We start from the raw sequence: 18,774 nt of genomic DNA on the forward strand, positions 1-18,774 counted from the left end.
ATACTGAACCCTTTGGAAGCAAGAACAGAAAGTGAAACCTGATACCAGCTGAAGGCTTCTAGAACATTTTATTTCTTTGTTGGTTGCAGTTGCCTCCTTCATAACCTACCACTGCTAAGATTGTTGAATAAGACACACTTTTCCACACTCAGCTTCTGAGGTGTTATATCTGGTGGTTGTTATTCGAATGGCAAGCTGGTTTTATTTTCAAGTCTATTCTTTTCTTAGGTGGATACTCTTGGGGCCTGGGAAGTTGAAGCTGTCACAAGGAAATTGCATGACATTTCATCAGATCTGCAATATTCGCGCCTTAGGTTTCAAGAACGGATTTTTTTCGCTGTGTCTAACAATTTAACAGGTATTGTGTTTCCAACAGTCCCAGTCTGATCTTGTCTCATTTCCAGGGTCAGTAGAAAAGTTGTTCTCTTTCAGCCCTTCGATCAAGGCACCTAGAGGAGCTGGAGGCAGGCTGGTGGGCCTGGGGCTCTAATAGGTGTAGCAGGCGGTGAAGAGGGACTGAGTGGAAGCAGCACCAGAAGAGCCCGAGTGAACATACTGTCCTTTGGCTGCCTGGCAGTTAGCCTAAAAAACAAGCAGGAGAGAGGATGTGAGGTTAGAGCAAACGCAACCCTGTATTTGACCCGCTTTCATTTAAAACCAGCTTCACCTGCATCTGGATTTCTTTCTCCTTACAGTGATTTTGCTAAATATTGGTGCTAATAGCATTCCTTGCCTTCTAGAATACACTATCTCCTTTTTTATCCCAGTTTTCTGAGCATTATCTCAGGCAAGCTGAAGTTAGTGTACATTACTGACAAAGTTTCTTTGTGGGATGCCTGAGTGGCTCAGCAGTTGAACCCCTGCCTTCAGCTCAGGGTGTGATCCTGGATTCCCGCGTTCGACTCCCACATCAGGCTCCTTGTGTGGAGCCTGCTTCTCCTTCTGCCTGTGTCCCTGCCTCTCTCTGTGTCTCTCATAAATAAATAAATAAATAAATAAATAAATAAATAAATAAATAAATAAATATTAAAAAAAAAGAAAGTTTCTTTGTAGTACCAACAACATTGCAGCAACAGTATTAGAAACTGAAGTTAAGAAACCTCACTGATATAGTGTTAAGGGAATGGGTATTTCAAACTGAACAGTGGAGAAGCTTGGAATGGCTGTGGAAGCAGTTTGCTAGGAAATGGACCAGATGTTATACCAAAGGATCAGGCAAGGTGCAGCCAGAGGTATAACACAGCAGATTTTAAAAATTCTTTTTAAAAAAATTTCTGTATTTGCCCATAAGAATACTTTTGTGCTATCATTTGATTCCTTGTGTAAAATCCAATTAAAGGGGAGTCCATAATTACAAAATCTGCAACAATCATATTTGGGCACCACTCAACAGTACCATGTCTTCAAGTCCCTGTTGCTGTTATCTTGCTGTCTCCAGGACTTATTTCTACATCTACAGTGATTTTTAAGGCATGTTGCATGGACCTAAGCACTTCTTGGAAATGGAAATCCTCTGGTTTGACCCCAGACCTTCTCAATCAGAAACTCAGTTGAGGGGGTCCAGCAGTCTGTGTTTTCACTTGCCATCCAGGTGATTTGGATGCATACTCGAGCTTGAGGACCACCATCCTAAATGAGCTCAGCTTCCCTTCTTTAGTGTGGATGGCCCTTCGCTACCATTACCTTCACAATCCCTCCAACATAGTAGCCAAATCTCCCTGCTTCATCAGCCACGCACCAGCGCAGCCACACCCAACTCTCCATCCTAACAAAGTAAAGCACTACCTCTAAAATTTCACACCTCTTTTATGCCCCTGAGACATCTTCTAAGCTTCTCTGGGGTCTGCCTTCCCTTTAGTGCCTCATCACCAAACTTCTGGCTACACTTCATTCCTCTCCCAGCCTCCTCTGTGATCACCAAGTAGACTAGGGCTATTGCTCAAATTCAGTACTCTTCTGTCTCCCTATTAAAATTTATCCTGCTATTTCCCATTTAGATTGCTCTAGATCTTCCTGCGGGATTAAGAGAGATATTAGGAGAATTCAGGATCTAAGTTAATGCACTGCAAACTCACTCTCATTTCAGCAGCACCTTGCCTGATGCGTCGCCATCCTGTTGGTGAGTCTCCTCACAGACTACTTCAGCAGCCGTCCCAACACCTCCCCGCTGTTAAAACTGAAATCTCGGTTCCCTTATCCCCCTCAATAGCCACTCTCGACTGTTAGCAACCACTACATCCCTTCACCTCTACAGATTCCAAACCCATCTTTTTCTTTCCTCTCTCTTCCCTCCTTTCTGAGACCACCTATGCCACCTGCATTTAATAAGTCTCACACATTCCTGTTTCTTCCAATTCCTTGTCCTCTCAGTTATCTCCACTGTCCTCATCTTTAATCTCTCCTCTGGCTCCTTTTGCTTTACATTTAAATGTGCCCAGCTCTCTCCTATTTGGCTAAACTCTAAGCTCCCTGAAGCCAGTATCTGTGTCCTCTTTGTTCACCCCAGTCCTTGGCTCACAGTAGGTATTCATTCAAAAACAAATGGTTACTGATTGAATAAAATCGTTTTTTGTCTTCATTTCTCCTGGTACCCTTTCTGGGCCTTTTCCTGATAATCTTCTCGAATGAGCACCTTTCCTTTCCTCTCTATTGAAACTGTGGTGTTGAGGGTCCCTGACAGGCTCCCAAATGCCAATCTCAGCTTTTGCTCAGCCTCTGTTCTGAATCTCTCTATAGTGTGCTATTCCTGACCGCCTTGAAACTTGCTTCTATTTGTTCCCAGGATCCTTGGCACATCCTATCTTATTACTGCTGCTTGTCTTACTGGCTTTCTTCTCCATCTTCCTAAAATGAAAAGTGCCCTGGTTCAGTCCTTGGCCCTCTTATCTTCTCTCTCAAGTGTCTCTGTGGAGATTGTCTACTGTTACTGATTGTCTACTGTCATCAACTATGCTCCCAGGGTGGATGATTCACAACTCTCCCTAACCCCCACCTTTCCTACTGAACTCAAATGCCTCCTTTTCAAATATCTAGTAGATGATAACATCATGGCCTGGAGAAAGCAATGATTTTCCAGGTAAGAGAGCAAGGCTCCTAGTATCCACTTGATCAAGTATATAAGAAGTAGTAGCATCTTGGGGCACCTGGGTGGCAGTTGGGTGAGTGTCCAACTCTTGATTTCAGCTCAGATAATGATTTCAGGGTTGTGAGATCCAGCCTCACACTGGGCTCTGTGCTGGGCAAGGGAGTTGGCTTGAGATTCTCTCTCTCTTCCTCTGCCCCCTCCCTGCTTGCTCTCATGCTCTCTCTCTCTCTAAAATAAATAAATAAAATCTAAAAAATTAAAAAAATAAAAGAAGAAGAAGTAGCATCTTACCAGGGCCCGTTTCATGAAGGCCTCCTGGGTTGCCTTCTTGTTGGCAGCCTTGCCACCCCAGGCAGCCAGTGCACTGGCCTGCAGAGCCCGTCCATAGGAGAAACTTAGTTTCCAGGGCTTTGGTAGAGGGCAAAGGTTGATAGCATTGAGGTTGAGAGTAGCATCCTCTTCACTCATGCCACCAGACAAAAAGCAGATGCCTGCAAGGAGAGAAGCCAATTCCAATCTACTATTTCCAGCTTCTATACCCAGCTTGAGAAAACAAACCATGAGCCTATAAGAAATGTAATGCCTCAATCCTATCTCTACTTGATTTGCATGGAACTGGGTTGGAAAAATTAGTTTGCTTTTGCCAAAGCTAGCTGGGATCAGGCAAGAAGGGCTTTAATAAATAAGGAGGATGGTGAAGTATTGAGGAAATCAGTGGATGATGTGAATTTGGGAGACTCAGGCTATGTGGTGTTAAGGAATATGAGGGTAAGTGCTGGCCACTTGTGAAATACATGGCTCTGTTTCCTGGATACAAGACTCCTGAGCAAACACAAATGCTGGTGGAACTCCTTCCCAAGATAAGGGCTAAGACCTCAAGTCAGAGAAGAAGGGAAGCCTTACCAGGAACAGCTGCAGGAACAGTACGGTGGAGAGCTGTGACAGTGGCCATAGCCACTTGCTCTGGAGTATACTTTTTGGTGCAGGCATGTCCAGCAGTCACCATGTTAGGTTTCAGCAGCGTGCCCTCCAGGTAAACGTGATGGTCATTCAGGGCCTTGTAGACAGCAGCTAGGACCTGAGGGACAAGAGGTTCAAAGGGTAAAACCCAGAACCAGCCTGACAGTCAGCTGACTTTGGCACTTTTATGTTGCAGGGATGCAAGACCAAAGAATCCTCGTATGTGGCTTGGCCAAAGTTTCCTAACCAGCCCCTAGTCCTCATTAGGGCAATGCACAGCCAACCTCAAGCCACAATCATTGAGCACAACCAATCTGGCCTATCCTCCCTTCCTCTACTCTAACTGCTCACTGCGTGGACTAATGGCATGGCTCTGCTTTCTAGATCCCCTCCACTCTTTCCTTCCTATCATTCCCTTTGGTCAGTTGAGTCTGCTTTGATTTAGCTCGTTGGGGACATCTAAATTGGCCTCCATTTTCCAACCCCACAGAAGCTAAGGAGTCATAAAAACATACATTTTAGAGACGGAAGCACTTTCAGACCTCATCTCAGTCCAAGTGGAGAAAGTGAAATCAGGTTACATTGCCAATACGAACAGAGTACCTTCTAATGATATTTTGTCACGTGACTCTCACCTTTTTTTAAAATTTCTTTGTTTACATATAATGTAACTGATCCCAAAAGAACACAGGATTTACCCACAGTCCCACAGCTGAGATTATGGATTGTCAAATACAACTCTTGGTACTGCAAATACTGTGCTTTTTTCCATATGGAGAATACCACTGTGCCAAAAATGTACATTTTGTTAAGTACCCCCTTACCTTCTCAGTGCTACATCATGATTCCAACTGAAGAATATTTCATATATAACAACTGATATATGTTAAGTTACAGCTATTACTTAAAAATAAGACATTTCAACTGGAATTGAGACCCTTATATTCAAGACTTACTTTCTCAGTAACATACTGGCAGTGTTCCAAGTCATGGTCTCCATCTGGAATGACCTCTGGCTCTACAATGGGTACCAGCCCATTCTAAAAAGGAAGAAGGAGGAGATAAAGTGCAGCTCTGCTCACTGTGATCCTTTCTTTAAGAAGATATTTGACAGTTGCAATTGGTATAAAATGAAGCCCTTATGGAGAAATGCCATGTGCTGACTTAAAGACAGTGCAAGGAAATTTAATGGGATCTCTAGTGAGTATTTGTAGCTTAGCCAAAAAATAACAGTGAGGTTAAAAAAAAAAAGTTCTCCTGGGCAAACTTAGGGCAGTCAAACTTAAATCACTAAGAAAGATGCCCCTTGTATGGGTTAATTAAGGAATTAAGCACTGTTTATAGTTCTAATTGGGAATCTTCAGGTGCCCACAACTCAGGTAACCTCAGAATAACACCCACATAAGCAAATCAGACTTGACTGGGATCCCAGAGACACTTCAACATATGTTGGAAACTAGTGTCAGGTCACCATCTTCCAAGATATTATTTGGATTGGGGCTAAATCAGAACTATCACTCTCGAGATAGGGATCTAAAGGGATCATGTTTTAGATGTGATGGAGTAGAGGTAAGCAAGTGCCCTGGCTGGACCACTCTTAAGACTCAGCTTATAAAACTTTGGCTGAGGGGAGCCATCGATAGCATTGGCCTTTTGGGCTCATAGCTGACTGGTGGGACCAAATCTTTCCTTACCATGCTTGGCTACAAGAGTGATAGAAAATGCCACCAGGATATAGTAGTGAGATAAGGCTCATGTACTGATAGTAAAATTGGAAAGAGGGTCTCTGAAGAAAGCTCTTTCCTACTGTTTTTAGTCTAAGGGGAAAGGCAGTGCACCTGCTGACAGATGCTGGCGTAGCGGGCCAGGGCATTGGCGTTTTCCTGGATGGCAAGTTGGGATGGACATTGGTTGTCAATCCTCAGCACAGCACGCCATTTCCCAAAGTCAGCACCGTCTTTCTTGTACTGAGCACAGCGCTCAGAAAGGCCATCGAGCCCTGCAAGTCACAAAAAAGAAAGAGGCTTCTTTGCACCCGTGTTCCTGATCCATGGGGACATTGATAAAGTGAAGGACTCCTTCCTTGCCTTGCCTTTCAGTCAGCAGAGCTTAAGGACTGAATACATCCAGGCAGGTAAACATTAATCCCAATACTGAGCTTAACCTGGGGCTTTATACTTCATAAGAAGAATAGAGGGGACTAATATTTATTTAGTATTTACTATGATCTGGGCAGGATTCTAGGCATTTTGCACACCTTATCTCATTTCATTATCGTAACAATTCTACTAGTTAATATTATATTCATTATGCAGATGTGAAAACCGGAGGCTTCAAGAGGGTAAGTGACTTTACCAAGTTTGCAAAGCTAATGAGTGACAGAGCTGAGATTCAAATTCTGCTTAACTTAACCTAATGCTGTGGTTCAGACTTGTCCCCCTTGGGCAGTGAAGTACCTTGTAAAATTGTCTAATTAGTAAATGATAGAACCAGGAGTCTAACCCTGGTGGGTATGATCCCCAAGCTTGGGATCTTTCCTCTCTTCTGTTGCCAGATTTTTCTCTATAAATTATACTCTGGGGTACAAGGTATCTTCTCTGTGCAAAGCACTGTGGTAAGCACTTTATATACGTTGTTTAATTTAATCCCCACAACTATTCTGCAAAGTAGATATTGTCATCCTGCTTTAACTGACTCAGAACATTTACATGAGTAGCCTAAAGTTACACAGTTATTGTAGAGAGGAGCTAGGATTGAAAAGCAGGTGTGTGTGGCTCTAAAACCAGGGTGAAATTCTTATTTTGTTTTCCCTTGCTCACCTCTTTGCTTGTCTTCATTTCTAGCATATAGTAGCATGACTCCTAACAGCAGGTGATATCCTTACCTTGAATGGTGGTTTCTTTGTTGGTTCCTGCAAGGGGAGCACCTCCCTGGTCTAACTGTGAATATAAATAATTAACAAGTGATCAGCAGGGGTCAAGGGTCCCAGGAAAACAAAAGCAGAGCTCCCCCACCCCTACTACCATTTCCCATCTTTCACATGTTAAGGAGTTGAATTAGGAAGGTGTATTAAAAAAAAAAAAAAGGAAGGTGTATTAGTCGGGGTGGGGAGTGGGGTGAGGGTGGGGACACACATAATTCAATCCAGAGTGGAAGGGGAATTACCTGGAAGGAACAATATAAAAGTGTTAACACTAAGAGGATGGAACATATGGAAAGCACAGGCCTGGAGCTTGAGAAGTGAAAAGTAATCTGACAGTACCTGGGATGCAGCTTCTATTACATTATTTGTTCAAGAGACATTTAGTGAGTACCTGCACATACGGGGCACTACACTATCCTGGGAAATCAAAAGAATAAAGATGCAGCCCCTACTCTTGGCATAGCAGAGCCTGAGGTCATCAGCCCGATAGGAGGCCAGGCTGGGTTTGAACTGGCTCTGGCTTTGCCTTGCTGTGGGCAAGTTATGCTATGCCTTGTAGTTCAGTTTTCTCCCCTTATTTCTAAAATACAGATAGGAACTGAATTGACCTCCAGAGATTACAAGGAGGACTAAATGAGCGCTTGGAAGCACTCAACAGATGCTAGTTTTCACTCCTGACCAGTTCATGAAGTTCTGGAAGACTGAGTTACAATTGAACAGTAAGTGCTTTAATAATAATAGCGATCTTAGACTAAGTAATAATTATGTGGTAGGAACTGTTTTAAAACCTTAGTCCTTACAATAGACTTATGATGTAGGCACTGCTATTCCCATTTTAGAAATGAGGAAATGGAGACAGCTGGAGACTAAGTACCTTGTAGAAAACTTGATTGAAAGAAGACACGGACAGAAAAATCTAGAAGAGGATTTGGTCCTCAGGGGGAGGATGATGATGGAAAGGAGAGTGAACAGCAACTAGGTGATGAGGGTGTTCAGAGTGTTGGCCCTGCCGGGTGACTGTTCCATTCCTAGAATGGAAGTATTCACCTTGATTCCCACCACGATCCCCTTCTCCTTGAGGATGTTCCTGAACAGCTTTCCCTGGCTGTCCTTCTGGTAGAGGGTCTCATGGAAAAGGATCACACCCCCGATGCTCTGGTTGATGGAGTTGTCCACGGTGAAGAGGATTTCTCGGAACTGCCGGCGGTTCTCCTCAGTGTTCTCCACCTTGATCCTCTGCAGGCGGTTTCCCATGGTGCCTAAGGTGGGCGGGCCAAAGACAGCTTAGTGATAAGGCAGGGCTTGATTGCTGGCCTCCTCCACTCTAGTGACCCTCTGCAGGATGGATGGCAAGACTCTTTTTTAATTCAGAAATTTAGAACTCCTGTCTCGTTTTTTGGCTCCCAGGGGAAAGACCTTGGCTGCTGCCAGGATACTGGACAGGATCCTGGACAGGAACTGTATGGACTGGACATGTCAGGGTCAGGGTGGAAGCCACCATTGGATCCAAGTATGTATGTAAGGCCCTCAGGCTTCCCGAGCCAGGTCCAGCCCTCAATCTGACTAGATGTACAGAGAAGGAAGGATGGGATAGGCTCCTGACTTCTCTGGCTTCCATCATTTTGGGGGGGGGGGGGCATACTGGCCTGCCACAACCCTCCCTTGTGCCATGCTGGGCTTCTTTCAGCCACAAATCCTTCCCTGTTCCAGATGTAGGTGCTTCCCTGCCCTCCCCTGCCCTTCCTTAGTTGACTTTACACTGACTTCTCATTAGCAGCAGAGATCTATGTATCTGATCTCATACTGGTTACGAGTTCTTGACCTTGCTACAGTCTAGATTCGAATGATCCCTGGTGAGGGGCCTTAAAATGGAGGGCTTGAGCTTTTCCCTTGGTTTTTCAGAAATCTGTCTACCAGAACTACAGGACTCAAAATGTCTATGCTTACTGGGTCTTCTGCTCCCACTCCTGCATAATTTTACTCCTCTGAAAGGAAAGAAAATATAATTGTTGTTTTCCTTTGCTAAGTTGTAGAAATAAGTATACGCTTGTTGTATGACGTTACTTGCACTCACCTACAGACTCATCTGCAGCCAGGATCCCCTTCCCATTGGCAACAATGCGCTGGGCAATTTCTGCTAGCTCCTTCTTCTTTTCTGAGGTGAGGGCTGGAAATTGGTGGGCCATGGTGACAGGTCTGGAAAAGAGTGCAGGAGTGTCCTGAAGAAAACTGCAGGTGGCTCAGCCAGATTCATGACCAACACAGCCAAGGTGTACAAACAAACCCTCTAGGCCCCTCTTATACTTTGGCCCACTTCCATAACTGTAGGAACAAATGAGGTCTGGGGTTTTCCCCCTTTAGCTTAAGTAGTTGCAATTAGCCGTAGTAGATGAAGGTGGGATGCCAAATTCCCTGGTCATCCTAAAATAGAATGTCTTCCAGGAGACCTTTGGATTCACTGATCCTGAGACTGAACCAGCTAATTGGTGACCCACTCCAATCTGATAAATAGACAGCCCTGCAGTAACTGACTATTTCTCTGTGGATTTCTGGTGGCTTTGGGTGCTCTGAATGACTTGAGGCCAGGACAGTGAGACTTTTAGCCTCTATGGCCATCTCCCATTTTGTTCTGATAGCCTGTATTATTCTCTGGGTAGCAAACTTGAGAGGAGAAACTGCCATTTGGCCTTGCAGTTAACCTCCTTTCAGTTCTGGGACATAGATATTATGGTGTGTAAGGCTCTTTTTTCTTATATTCAATGACCTATGACAGCATTTGGGATAGATGGGGAAGATTTTCCCTAAGTGCCTCTGGGCTAGAAGTCCCATGGACTCTAGGGATGTCAGAGGTGATCCCTGCCCCAGTAATTCTCAGCTTCACTGCTCTAGCAAGGAGAAGCTCTGGTTTGAAGATCCCCTATCCAAGCAACCTCCTCAGCAGTGGTCCTCTGAAGGGGATCATTGTCCCTGCTTGGCTGCCACTTTGGGCTAGTCTTGAAAATGCAAGCTCATAGGACTTTCATGTTGGATGCTAGAAAGAGTAATTTTGCATGTGTTGGACTATCTTAGAAAAAAAGTTGGTACTAAAGATTATCTCGAGTGGCTTCCTATCTAATTCTATGACCTCCTCCTTTCCCTGGTCTCCTTCCTTTCATATACTCATCCATAGGGTAGGTATCCTATGACTACTTTCTACTTTCTATAAGCCTAGGGACACCTCAGTTCTCATTTGGTCCACTCAGCAATGAGGTGACCAGGGCAACTAGTATCTTCATTAATTAATGGACAAGCAAGCTAAGACTCAAAGAAGTTAATTGATTTGTCCAAGGTCTCAGCTGGGTTGAGGCAGAGCTCGCCACCCAGTCCTGCCCTCCATGGTAAATCAATTTCTTCACATTTCCTCATCCCTTCAAGGCAGGCTTGATATAGAAGTGGATGACTACTGAACTAGTTCATGAGAAGGTATCACTGATAGCACTGATGCCACTCTCACATCAACAAGGGTTCTCATCTTAACCCAAAAGAGTGCAACCACAGTGCTGTCACTGGGGACAGGACAGGCTAGTGGGCCATGATCTCTAGAAAAGATATTCTTCCAAGGCCCCTCCCCTTTAGCCACCTGAAGGTAGAGTTTCCTCTTGTTTATATATTAGTTCCTAGCATTGTAGTCAGGGATTACTAGCTGTAAACCTGGCCACTAAATCTTTTTTTTTTTTTAAGATTTTATTTATTTATTCATGAGACACACACACACACACACAGAGGCAGAGACACAGGCAGAGGGAGAAGCAGTCTCCATGCAGGAAGCCTGACATGGGACTCTATCCCGGGTCTCCAGGATCATGCCCTGGGCCAAGGGCAGGAGCTAAACCGCTGAGCCACCTAGGGTTCCCTGGCCACTAGATCTTTATGCAGATAAAAGCCAACCTGAAGTTGGTGACCTTCAGAGTCCAAAATGCAACTTTTCTCTCTCAGTTTAAGTAATTGCATAAAGGAATTCACAACTAAGAAACAAAGATGTTTCCTTAATGAAACAAAAGGAAAACATAGCCCAATAATAGCAAGTTACCATTAATGCTAATTCCTCTGCTAATTGCTTTACCTGTATCATATAATTCATTCCTTATAATCTCAAAAGGCAGCTGGGCTTCCCCCACTGCTACCATAACAATAGATAAGGAAAGAACATGAGGGAGTTGAATTGTTTGTGCAAGGACATTTAACTAATAAGGTACAAAGTTGGGATGAGGGACAGTACTCCCCTCTTGCAAGGAAAGAGTGAGCCTGGTGAAAGGAATTGGCCTGTGGGTGACTCTAAGGCAACTCTTGATAACATCCCCAGAGTATTTGTTGATGACACCCCCAGAGTACCCAAAATCTGTAGGCTGCAGCTCCTCATCCATACACTACGGACCTCATCAATTGACGAACATCTTACACATTCACGTAGGTTTTACTATCAGATCAGACAGACCAGGGTTCAAGGATTAGCTCTGCTTCCTTCTCACCACAGGGCAAGTCAGTAATTTCTCTGAGTCTTAGTTTACTGTGGGATAAGTGGTGTGAATATCTGCTCTGGTTGTCTCATTGCTAAGTGGATCTATTGGGACCTGTGAGCACCTTACTCATCATCATTACTCAAAATATATCTGTTGAGTTAACTGCATGATAAAATGAAGGTGTTTTATAATGCATTATGAAAATGTTGGGCATTACTATTTCTCTCTTTAAAAATTTTTTTTAAAAATAATTACCTGAGAGTCCATGTTTCTGTTTACTACCAAGCTATTTTTTCAGTCTAAGTGTGCTGACTCAACCAGAAAAAAACAGAGAAAAGGTCAAATGGAACCAGTACTGTTTCTGGGAAGTTAAACTTCTACAGAGGGACTAAAGGTCTATTCTACATCAGCAGAAATGTTGCCCCTCTGTTAATCATAAAACAGGGTCACAGACCAATGTTCGTCCCCAGGAGACAGACGGCCAGCTGGGAGTGGGTAACCATAGAGAATGATTTCTGTGCTCCTAACCTCTGCTCACTGAAGTCTCAAGCCAATCTGTTTTTTAAGTATGATGGGAAGTTGTTCACATTATATTATTAAGTAAAAAAAGGAGAAAAAGCAAATTTCAGAGACATATGTAATATATAATACCACTCTTTCTTAATTGAAAAAAAAATAGTATAACACATACTGTTTGTGGATCTAGGTAAGGAGAATAACCACCCTGGGGTTACCTGTGGGATGGAATGACTCTCACATTTTACTTTATAATTTTTTTGTAATGTTTGATTTCTCAATGAATAGGTTTATATATGACATTTTTATTACACATAATATATTAACAGGTGACACATATACAAATCTGGGAGGAGGTTGTGAGTATGAAAATACGAGAATAGAAGGTAATTACTGAAAAACAGAGCTGCAAATGACCTCAAGGATATCTATATTAACACTGCCAACTTTAAAGACAGGGAAGCTGAGGTTCAGAAAGAATGTGTCTGATTCCCCTTCTAAATTGTGACGCTCTAGGATTATAAACTACATCCTACTGGTTTATGACTTGGAATCCTTTTTCTGATCTTTTTCAGCAAAATAGCACATGAAATCTGTAGTATGTTTCTTTCTACCTTCCTTCAAGAGGTTCTGTGAAAAGATAACGATTTGTAAAATATGAATATTTAACTCCTGGAGAAATATGAAGAAGTAGAGAGTCCATTCACTTCTCCAATGTGTAAGGCAGATGGGTTTTCAAGAGGACATGAGGGGTTTATGAGGGGTTCAGTCATTGAAAGCCTATGATCTCCAGGCACGGTGAGCAAGATTTTTATATACAGATGTGTGAAGAAGCCCACGGCTTCATCACCCACCCCAATGTCACAGTGACAAGTGCAGTGAAATGCCTTAATGACGGCCTGGTGCCTTTGAACACACATGGGGTAACTCAAAAAGACAGCTGAATGTTGCCATTTATTTTAAACAGACACCTAAGTCAAAGGCACTTCTACGTTTACAACAATTACACTGCATTCAAAACCTCAGGCTCTAGCTAGGCCTGGGTGGTCCCCAAATGTGCCATGGCCAAATGGCAGCTGAGCTCGAGCCCCTGCTGGATCCCAGTTGGCCAATGGAGCCCTAGGTAACTAGAGAGAAGTTTATTTTAAAAGGTAACATAGGGCAGCCCCAGTGGCTCAGCGGTTTAGCGCCACCTTTAGCCCAGGGTGGGATCCTGGAGACCTGGGATCAAGTCCCACATCAGATTCCCTGCATGGAGCCTGCTTCTCCCTCTGTCTGTGTCTCACATCAGGTTCCCTGCATGGAGCCTGCTTCTCCCTCTGCCTGTGTCTCTCTCTGCCTCTCTCTCTCTATGTCTCTCATGAATGAATAAATAAAATCTTAAAAATATAAAAGATAACATATTCTTACAACATGTCTATTTTTGAGATAGTAGAGCAAATGTCCCAAAGTACATCAGCAGCTTTTGATCCCAAATAACTTAAGCTGTAGGACCTTCAAAGTAGGAAATGTTATAGGAAGTATCAAACAAGTGAAAGTCTGACAATTCATAAGCAAGTGACGGTGGTGCTGTGTGGCGATTTCAAGGCTGTTCCATGTTCTCATTTGAGCAGTGGCGGAAGGCAAGGGCAACACATACCCGGAGTTCATTCCTGTGACAAAGAAACTTCAGTGCCAGCACTAGTGGTTGTAGGGAGAAAATAAAGAAAGTGATGTAAGATGATAGGTCTGTAAATAAATCACTACAATAAGCAGTTGTTTTGGGGAGAGCAGAAATGAGCGGGAATCTCAAGAAATGATTAGAACCTAACCAAATAAGTGTATTCAAGTTGTTTCTCCCAGGCCGAAGACAGAAGAGCCTTCATACAGGTAACCTTGAGAACTAGCAAATGTCTTGAACATTTTGCCTCCACTCAAAGTGTCAGCAAAGGTGTGGATGAGCATTTATACTTAGGGAGAAAAATGATCATTTCAGCACAACATCCCATTTTCGGCCATTATCAAGTTTCTCCTGAAAATTAAAGCAGACTTCATCCTCTACGTGCATAGTGCCATCATTAACCTCTCACTCCCAGGTGCAGTCCAGGTAGATGAAGGAAGTTCTTTTACTTACAGTTAGGGAGAGGAGACTCCTCTTAGGTGAAGGTGTGGATGAGGCAGCAGCTGCCAAATAGGACGAACCTTTGGGAGCACACAGTTTTTATAGACCTTCTGTCAAAGTTTGTTTGTTGGTTTTTGTTTTTTTTTTTTTAACTTTCATCCTCCCCTTCCCACCTTGGCCTGATAGGGAGGTGTTTTTCCAAAGCCCGATTGGCTCATAAACAGCCAATCCTGATCGTGCTCACACACTCACTGAGCTCACAGAATGTTAAAGCTACAGGGATATCTACAGACCCTGTAGTTCTTAATCCAGATGGTTCATTTTTCAGGTGAGGAAATGGCACAGAGGATTAGGGGATTCCTCTAAGTCACAAAGCTAATAAATGACAGAGCTCTAGAGCCACCTGCAGAAATTGGGAAGAATGTCACCTTAGCTCTGGCACTTACTAACCACCTGACTTTGGTCAAGGTTTTTTGCTTGTTTTTTTTTTTTTTTTTTTTTTCTTTCTTTTATTTCTCTGAGCTTTAATATCCTCCTCTGGAAACTGGGATCTCAACTTCACAAGAGTATTAAATGAGTTTGTAGAATGCCTGCACACAGTAGGCATCTGAGATCCTTTTTCTTCCCCCCAAACCAAGTTGGGCCCCCTGATGTTTTTAATGCAAGAATATACTGTATTGACTCCATTCTCATTCTCTCTCACCCTTTATGCATTTGTTTTTAATCTTGGTAGAAACTAGAATAAAACTCAAAGTGATTGGTGTAAGCCCTCCCTCAGCTTCCTTAGATATGGCACTGTCTGGATGTGGGCTCATTTTGCAGGATTTTTTTCTTGGGCATTAAACCAAAATCTAATTCAAGAGAAGGCAAATAAAATTTTCTTCCTGAGGGCAAATAAAAGTTATGAGGAAATATAAAAATAATGGAATGATCATGATCACAGGAAAGCATAAAATTCTCAGGAATATATTTCTTTGGAACTCATAAAATGGGAGGGGGAAAACCCCTAAAAACCAAAGTGCTCGATGGTATAGGCTGTGACACTCTAATAAGTAAACTGCCAATGAAATGAAGGAAAAAGAAGCAAAGAACTAAGTTGTCTTAATAGAGTTTAGGTTCAGTCAGCTTCTAAAAGTGGGAGAGCATTAGACATTGAATATGATTATTAAAGGAAATGGAAATGTTTGAAACACAAAAGTGAGGCTCGTTTGGTTATGGAAATTTTGGCCAAGGCTTATTCTAAGGAGAGCAAAGGGCCAAGCCAGGTAAAGGTTATCAGCATTCTTGACTCCACATGCCACCTGAAGTCACACTTTATGGTTTCCCCATCTCCACCTGGTGCTCCCGCAAGCCCCTGTTGCTTGCTTGATTCAGCAGACCAAGATGAGCTGTTCTGGGGATACGTGAGTTTCATCAGATTTGATTTTTGTCAAAGGAGAATGGGGGAAGAAAAGGTGGATAGTGACGACAGAATGGACAGCAGGGCAGTGACGCTGTTGAGGATTAGGGCTGGAGCGTCAGAATTGTGACTAATTTGTGCCACCTGCTAAGAGATGCATAGTAGAAATAATTTTACTTATGCTACCAGCACTGATTATTCTTGTTAGAACAATGACAGCAATAACCACAATAATAGCTATTTTTGAGATGTTATGATGCATCTGGTTCTTTTTATATGTGATCTGCTATCTCAACACCCCTGTGAAGAAAAGTGTACTACACCTATTTTCTGGATAGGGAAACTCGTTCAGAGAGGGCAAGTAACTTGCCTACAGTCACAGGACAGGTATCCGGGGACTCTTTCTCCTCCTGCTTGCCTTTTGGCAACCAGACTGCATAGATTAGCCCTTTCTCACTCCCCCTCTCAGCAGTTTATAACCTTGGACATTAAACCTGCATTCATCAGGGAAGAATGCCTTGCGTCGGCAGACCTGGGTGGCCCTGCTCTTGCTGGGCGTCATTTCACGTGAACAGCAACCTGGTCTGGCACGTCAGAGGAGCATGAACATGTTCACCCCTGAGTGGTGCCACCTGCTGATGCTCCCGTGGCATCAGCATTTGGCCACCTCCAGGGTTTGATGTGCAACTGAAACTCAAAGTTCAGGAAAGAAACAGAAGGCTTACTGGAGCTTAGAGAAACAGCAATGCCTGAGCAACATAGACTACTTGCAAGGTTGTTGTTTTTAAGTCTCTTAACTTAGTAAAATGTTCAAAACCCAGATATCATGATATGTGGAAAGATCAGGGGACTTGGGAGCTATGAAACATGGGAATCCTCCAATCTCTTTGATCCTCAGTTTTGCCATTGGTAAAATGGGCTAGTAATGCCTCTATCCAAAACTGATTATGAAGCATAAATGAAATGACATGTAGCTAGGGGTTAAGCACAGACTAAATTTTTATTAAATGACTTGATCTGAATGCATAATTCTGGTTTAGAGGCCTCCGATCACAGACTCTTCATAGGCAGAAATAAGATGAAGTCATTAACAAGAATTACTGTCAATATCTCCAACAACTGCCACGTTTATTCTCCACTCCCCACCCTGTTCTAGATATTTCTGATTTGAATATGAGGGGCCATGAGTTAAATGTATTCATGAGCACTATGAGGTTTGAGTTCACAAACAAGCTTGTAAATGCTAGGAAATCTCCTGTATCACAGAATATAGGGTTAGTAATATTATAGAGGAAGAACTTTCATAAAAAGGGGCCACATCTACATGATGCAAGAAAGATCCATGGTAGGGTCCATATGGCATTTTAAAATCTATTTTCTAATCTGTGGTGTGGATGTTTCCTTACTGTCTTGCAATCTGCCGTGGTGATTGGGATGGTTTCAGGACTCTGAAACCAGCAGTCATTATTTTGGTCTCAGAGTCAGAGCTAGTGTTATTTCAGCATGGTTCACAAAATTTTCACTGAGGTTGTATGTATAAGGTATTTTGTTAGCTACAGAGGCATTTCACAGACAGTACACTTCTGTAGACAGTACACAGTGAATAAGACCGGCCTGTTGTCAAGAAACTTCTAACCTAAGAAGTGGGAAGAGACAGTTGAGGTCAGAATCAAATCAAATCAAACCAAATAGGAGAATGCATATAAAAGTACCAAGAGATGGTGTTGGTGGTTGGTAGTGATTTGTTATTGCAGTGTCCAATGAAGAAGACTCCATGAAAGAAAAGTCTAGATATTCCAGACCACTACACAGCTAAGTCATGCTCCATACCATCTGATTCAGCACATCAGACTACAAGACCTATGTATGCAGGGAGGGAAAATTTAAGGTTATCTAGATTCTAGGGCTTAGAAATACCACTCCCTTGAGACTAGAGACAACTAAGGCCTGAATGTGATCAAGAATGAGGTTTGCCTTGTTTGAGGAAACGTAGATGTGCAGCTAGGAACCTGCAGAGGTGGAGTAAAAAAGAATGGGGCTGAAGACTCTCAGGATCAGAGTGACCAGTAGTTATCTGACAGGAAAGAGTTACACTGTGGTCAGCAGTGACCACTAGACCCCATTGTCCCATATTCCCTCCTAGTGAGTTGTTTACTGCCTTGTCAGTGTTCTCTTTGCCTTTTGCTTAATCGTGTCAAAGTCCATTTTTTCCCTCACTATCTAATCAGGGTTGTTGGTTACTTATGTCATTTATGACCTCCAGCGTGTATTTTTTTTCACTATTCTTTATCTCTTTAGTGAAACTGTTTGGCCTTTAGGTGGGAAGGCATTGTGCACCAGTGGAAAGAGGTACAAATAGGGAGGCACAAGATCTGGGTGGTGGGCTAGTTATGGGCCTGAAGGAAACCATGCCCTCTTAGCCTCCCATCCCTCATGTGCAAAGTGGGCCTAGTAACAAACACTCCTGTACCGCTTTTCCGTGTTGTTGTTCTGAGTGAGCAATATCCTCTAAGTGAGTGCTTTGAAAACTATAAAGCCTACCCTAATTACAAGATGACTAAACCATGCTACTTCATGGAAGCAAACATTACCAATGCTCCTGTGATACACGTGCATATGTACACAAACACACACACCCCACTTATGAGAATCAGAAAATAAGGTTCTGGGCCTAGTTTTATGCCGAATGGCTAGAGCATATTGCCTAAGGGAGGGAAGTACCATTTATTGACCCCTTACTCCTTACAGGACGTTTTCTGGGCACTTCACATAAAAGTCCCCACTACATCAGCCAGGTAGGCATTGTTTTGGAGAGGAAGGAGTTGATCCTCTCTCTGGCTCAAGGTCACACCATAAGTAAGTAGCAAGGACTTAAACACAGATCTGTGACCCTAACGCATCCCACGACCTTTGACTCATTATCTATGCAGTGAAGGAGGGATCTCTTCTAGCTGTGATATTCTATGGTCTTCCCTCCTGAAACTGCATATTTTTTAACATACACGGTTGTCCTAAAGCAAAGTAGATGGTTTTATTTATTTTTTTAAAGTAGATGGTTTTAAACAATAATATTGGTGACTTAGATTAGACCATAAAATGTTTTCTCTTGGGAAGTATCGTTAAAATGAATGGATTATTTAGTGACTAGAAATCTTCAAAATTCTGGGTGCCTGACTGGTTCAGTTGGTTGGACATCTGACTCTTGATTTTGGCTCAGGTCATGATCTCAGGGTAGTGGGATGAGCAACTTTGGGCTCTGCGCTCAGCAGGGAGTTGGCTTAAAGGATTTTC

The 18,774-nt window shown here is 43.0% G+C and overlaps 1 protein-coding gene across 2 annotated transcripts; it reads right to left on the minus strand.

Moving 5' to 3' along the window:
• Positions 1 to 49: 49 nt before the first annotated feature.
• ALDOB (aldolase, fructose-bisphosphate B) lies at positions 50 to 14,251 on the minus strand. 2 transcript variants are annotated; one of them, XM_038552972.1, is made up of 9 exons: positions 14,097 to 14,251; positions 9,043 to 9,164; positions 8,016 to 8,227; positions 6,930 to 6,984; positions 5,884 to 6,044; positions 5,002 to 5,085; positions 3,989 to 4,163; positions 3,377 to 3,576; positions 50 to 582 (listed from the first exon to the last, which is right to left on the minus strand). In XM_038552972.1, the coding sequence occupies exons 2-9, from the start codon at positions 9,152 to 9,154 to the stop codon at positions 487 to 489; spliced, it is 1,095 nt and encodes a 364-aa protein (XP_038408900.1). In that variant the 5' UTR covers positions 9,155 to 9,164; positions 14,097 to 14,251; the 3' UTR covers positions 50 to 486. The 2 variants fall into 2 exon arrangements, with proteins under 2 accessions (XP_038408900.1, XP_038408899.1); XM_038552971.1 differs by lacking the exon at positions 14,097 to 14,251 and adding an exon at positions 13,623 to 13,658.
• Positions 14,252 to 18,774: the final 4,523 nt, after the last annotated feature.

This window comes from Canis lupus, chromosome 11 (genome assembly GCF_011100685.1).
Source record: "Canis lupus familiaris isolate Mischka breed German Shepherd chromosome 11, alternate assembly UU_Cfam_GSD_1.0, whole genome shotgun sequence".
In the NCBI taxonomy this organism is placed as follows: Eukaryota; Metazoa; Chordata; class Mammalia; order Carnivora; family Canidae; genus Canis; species Canis lupus.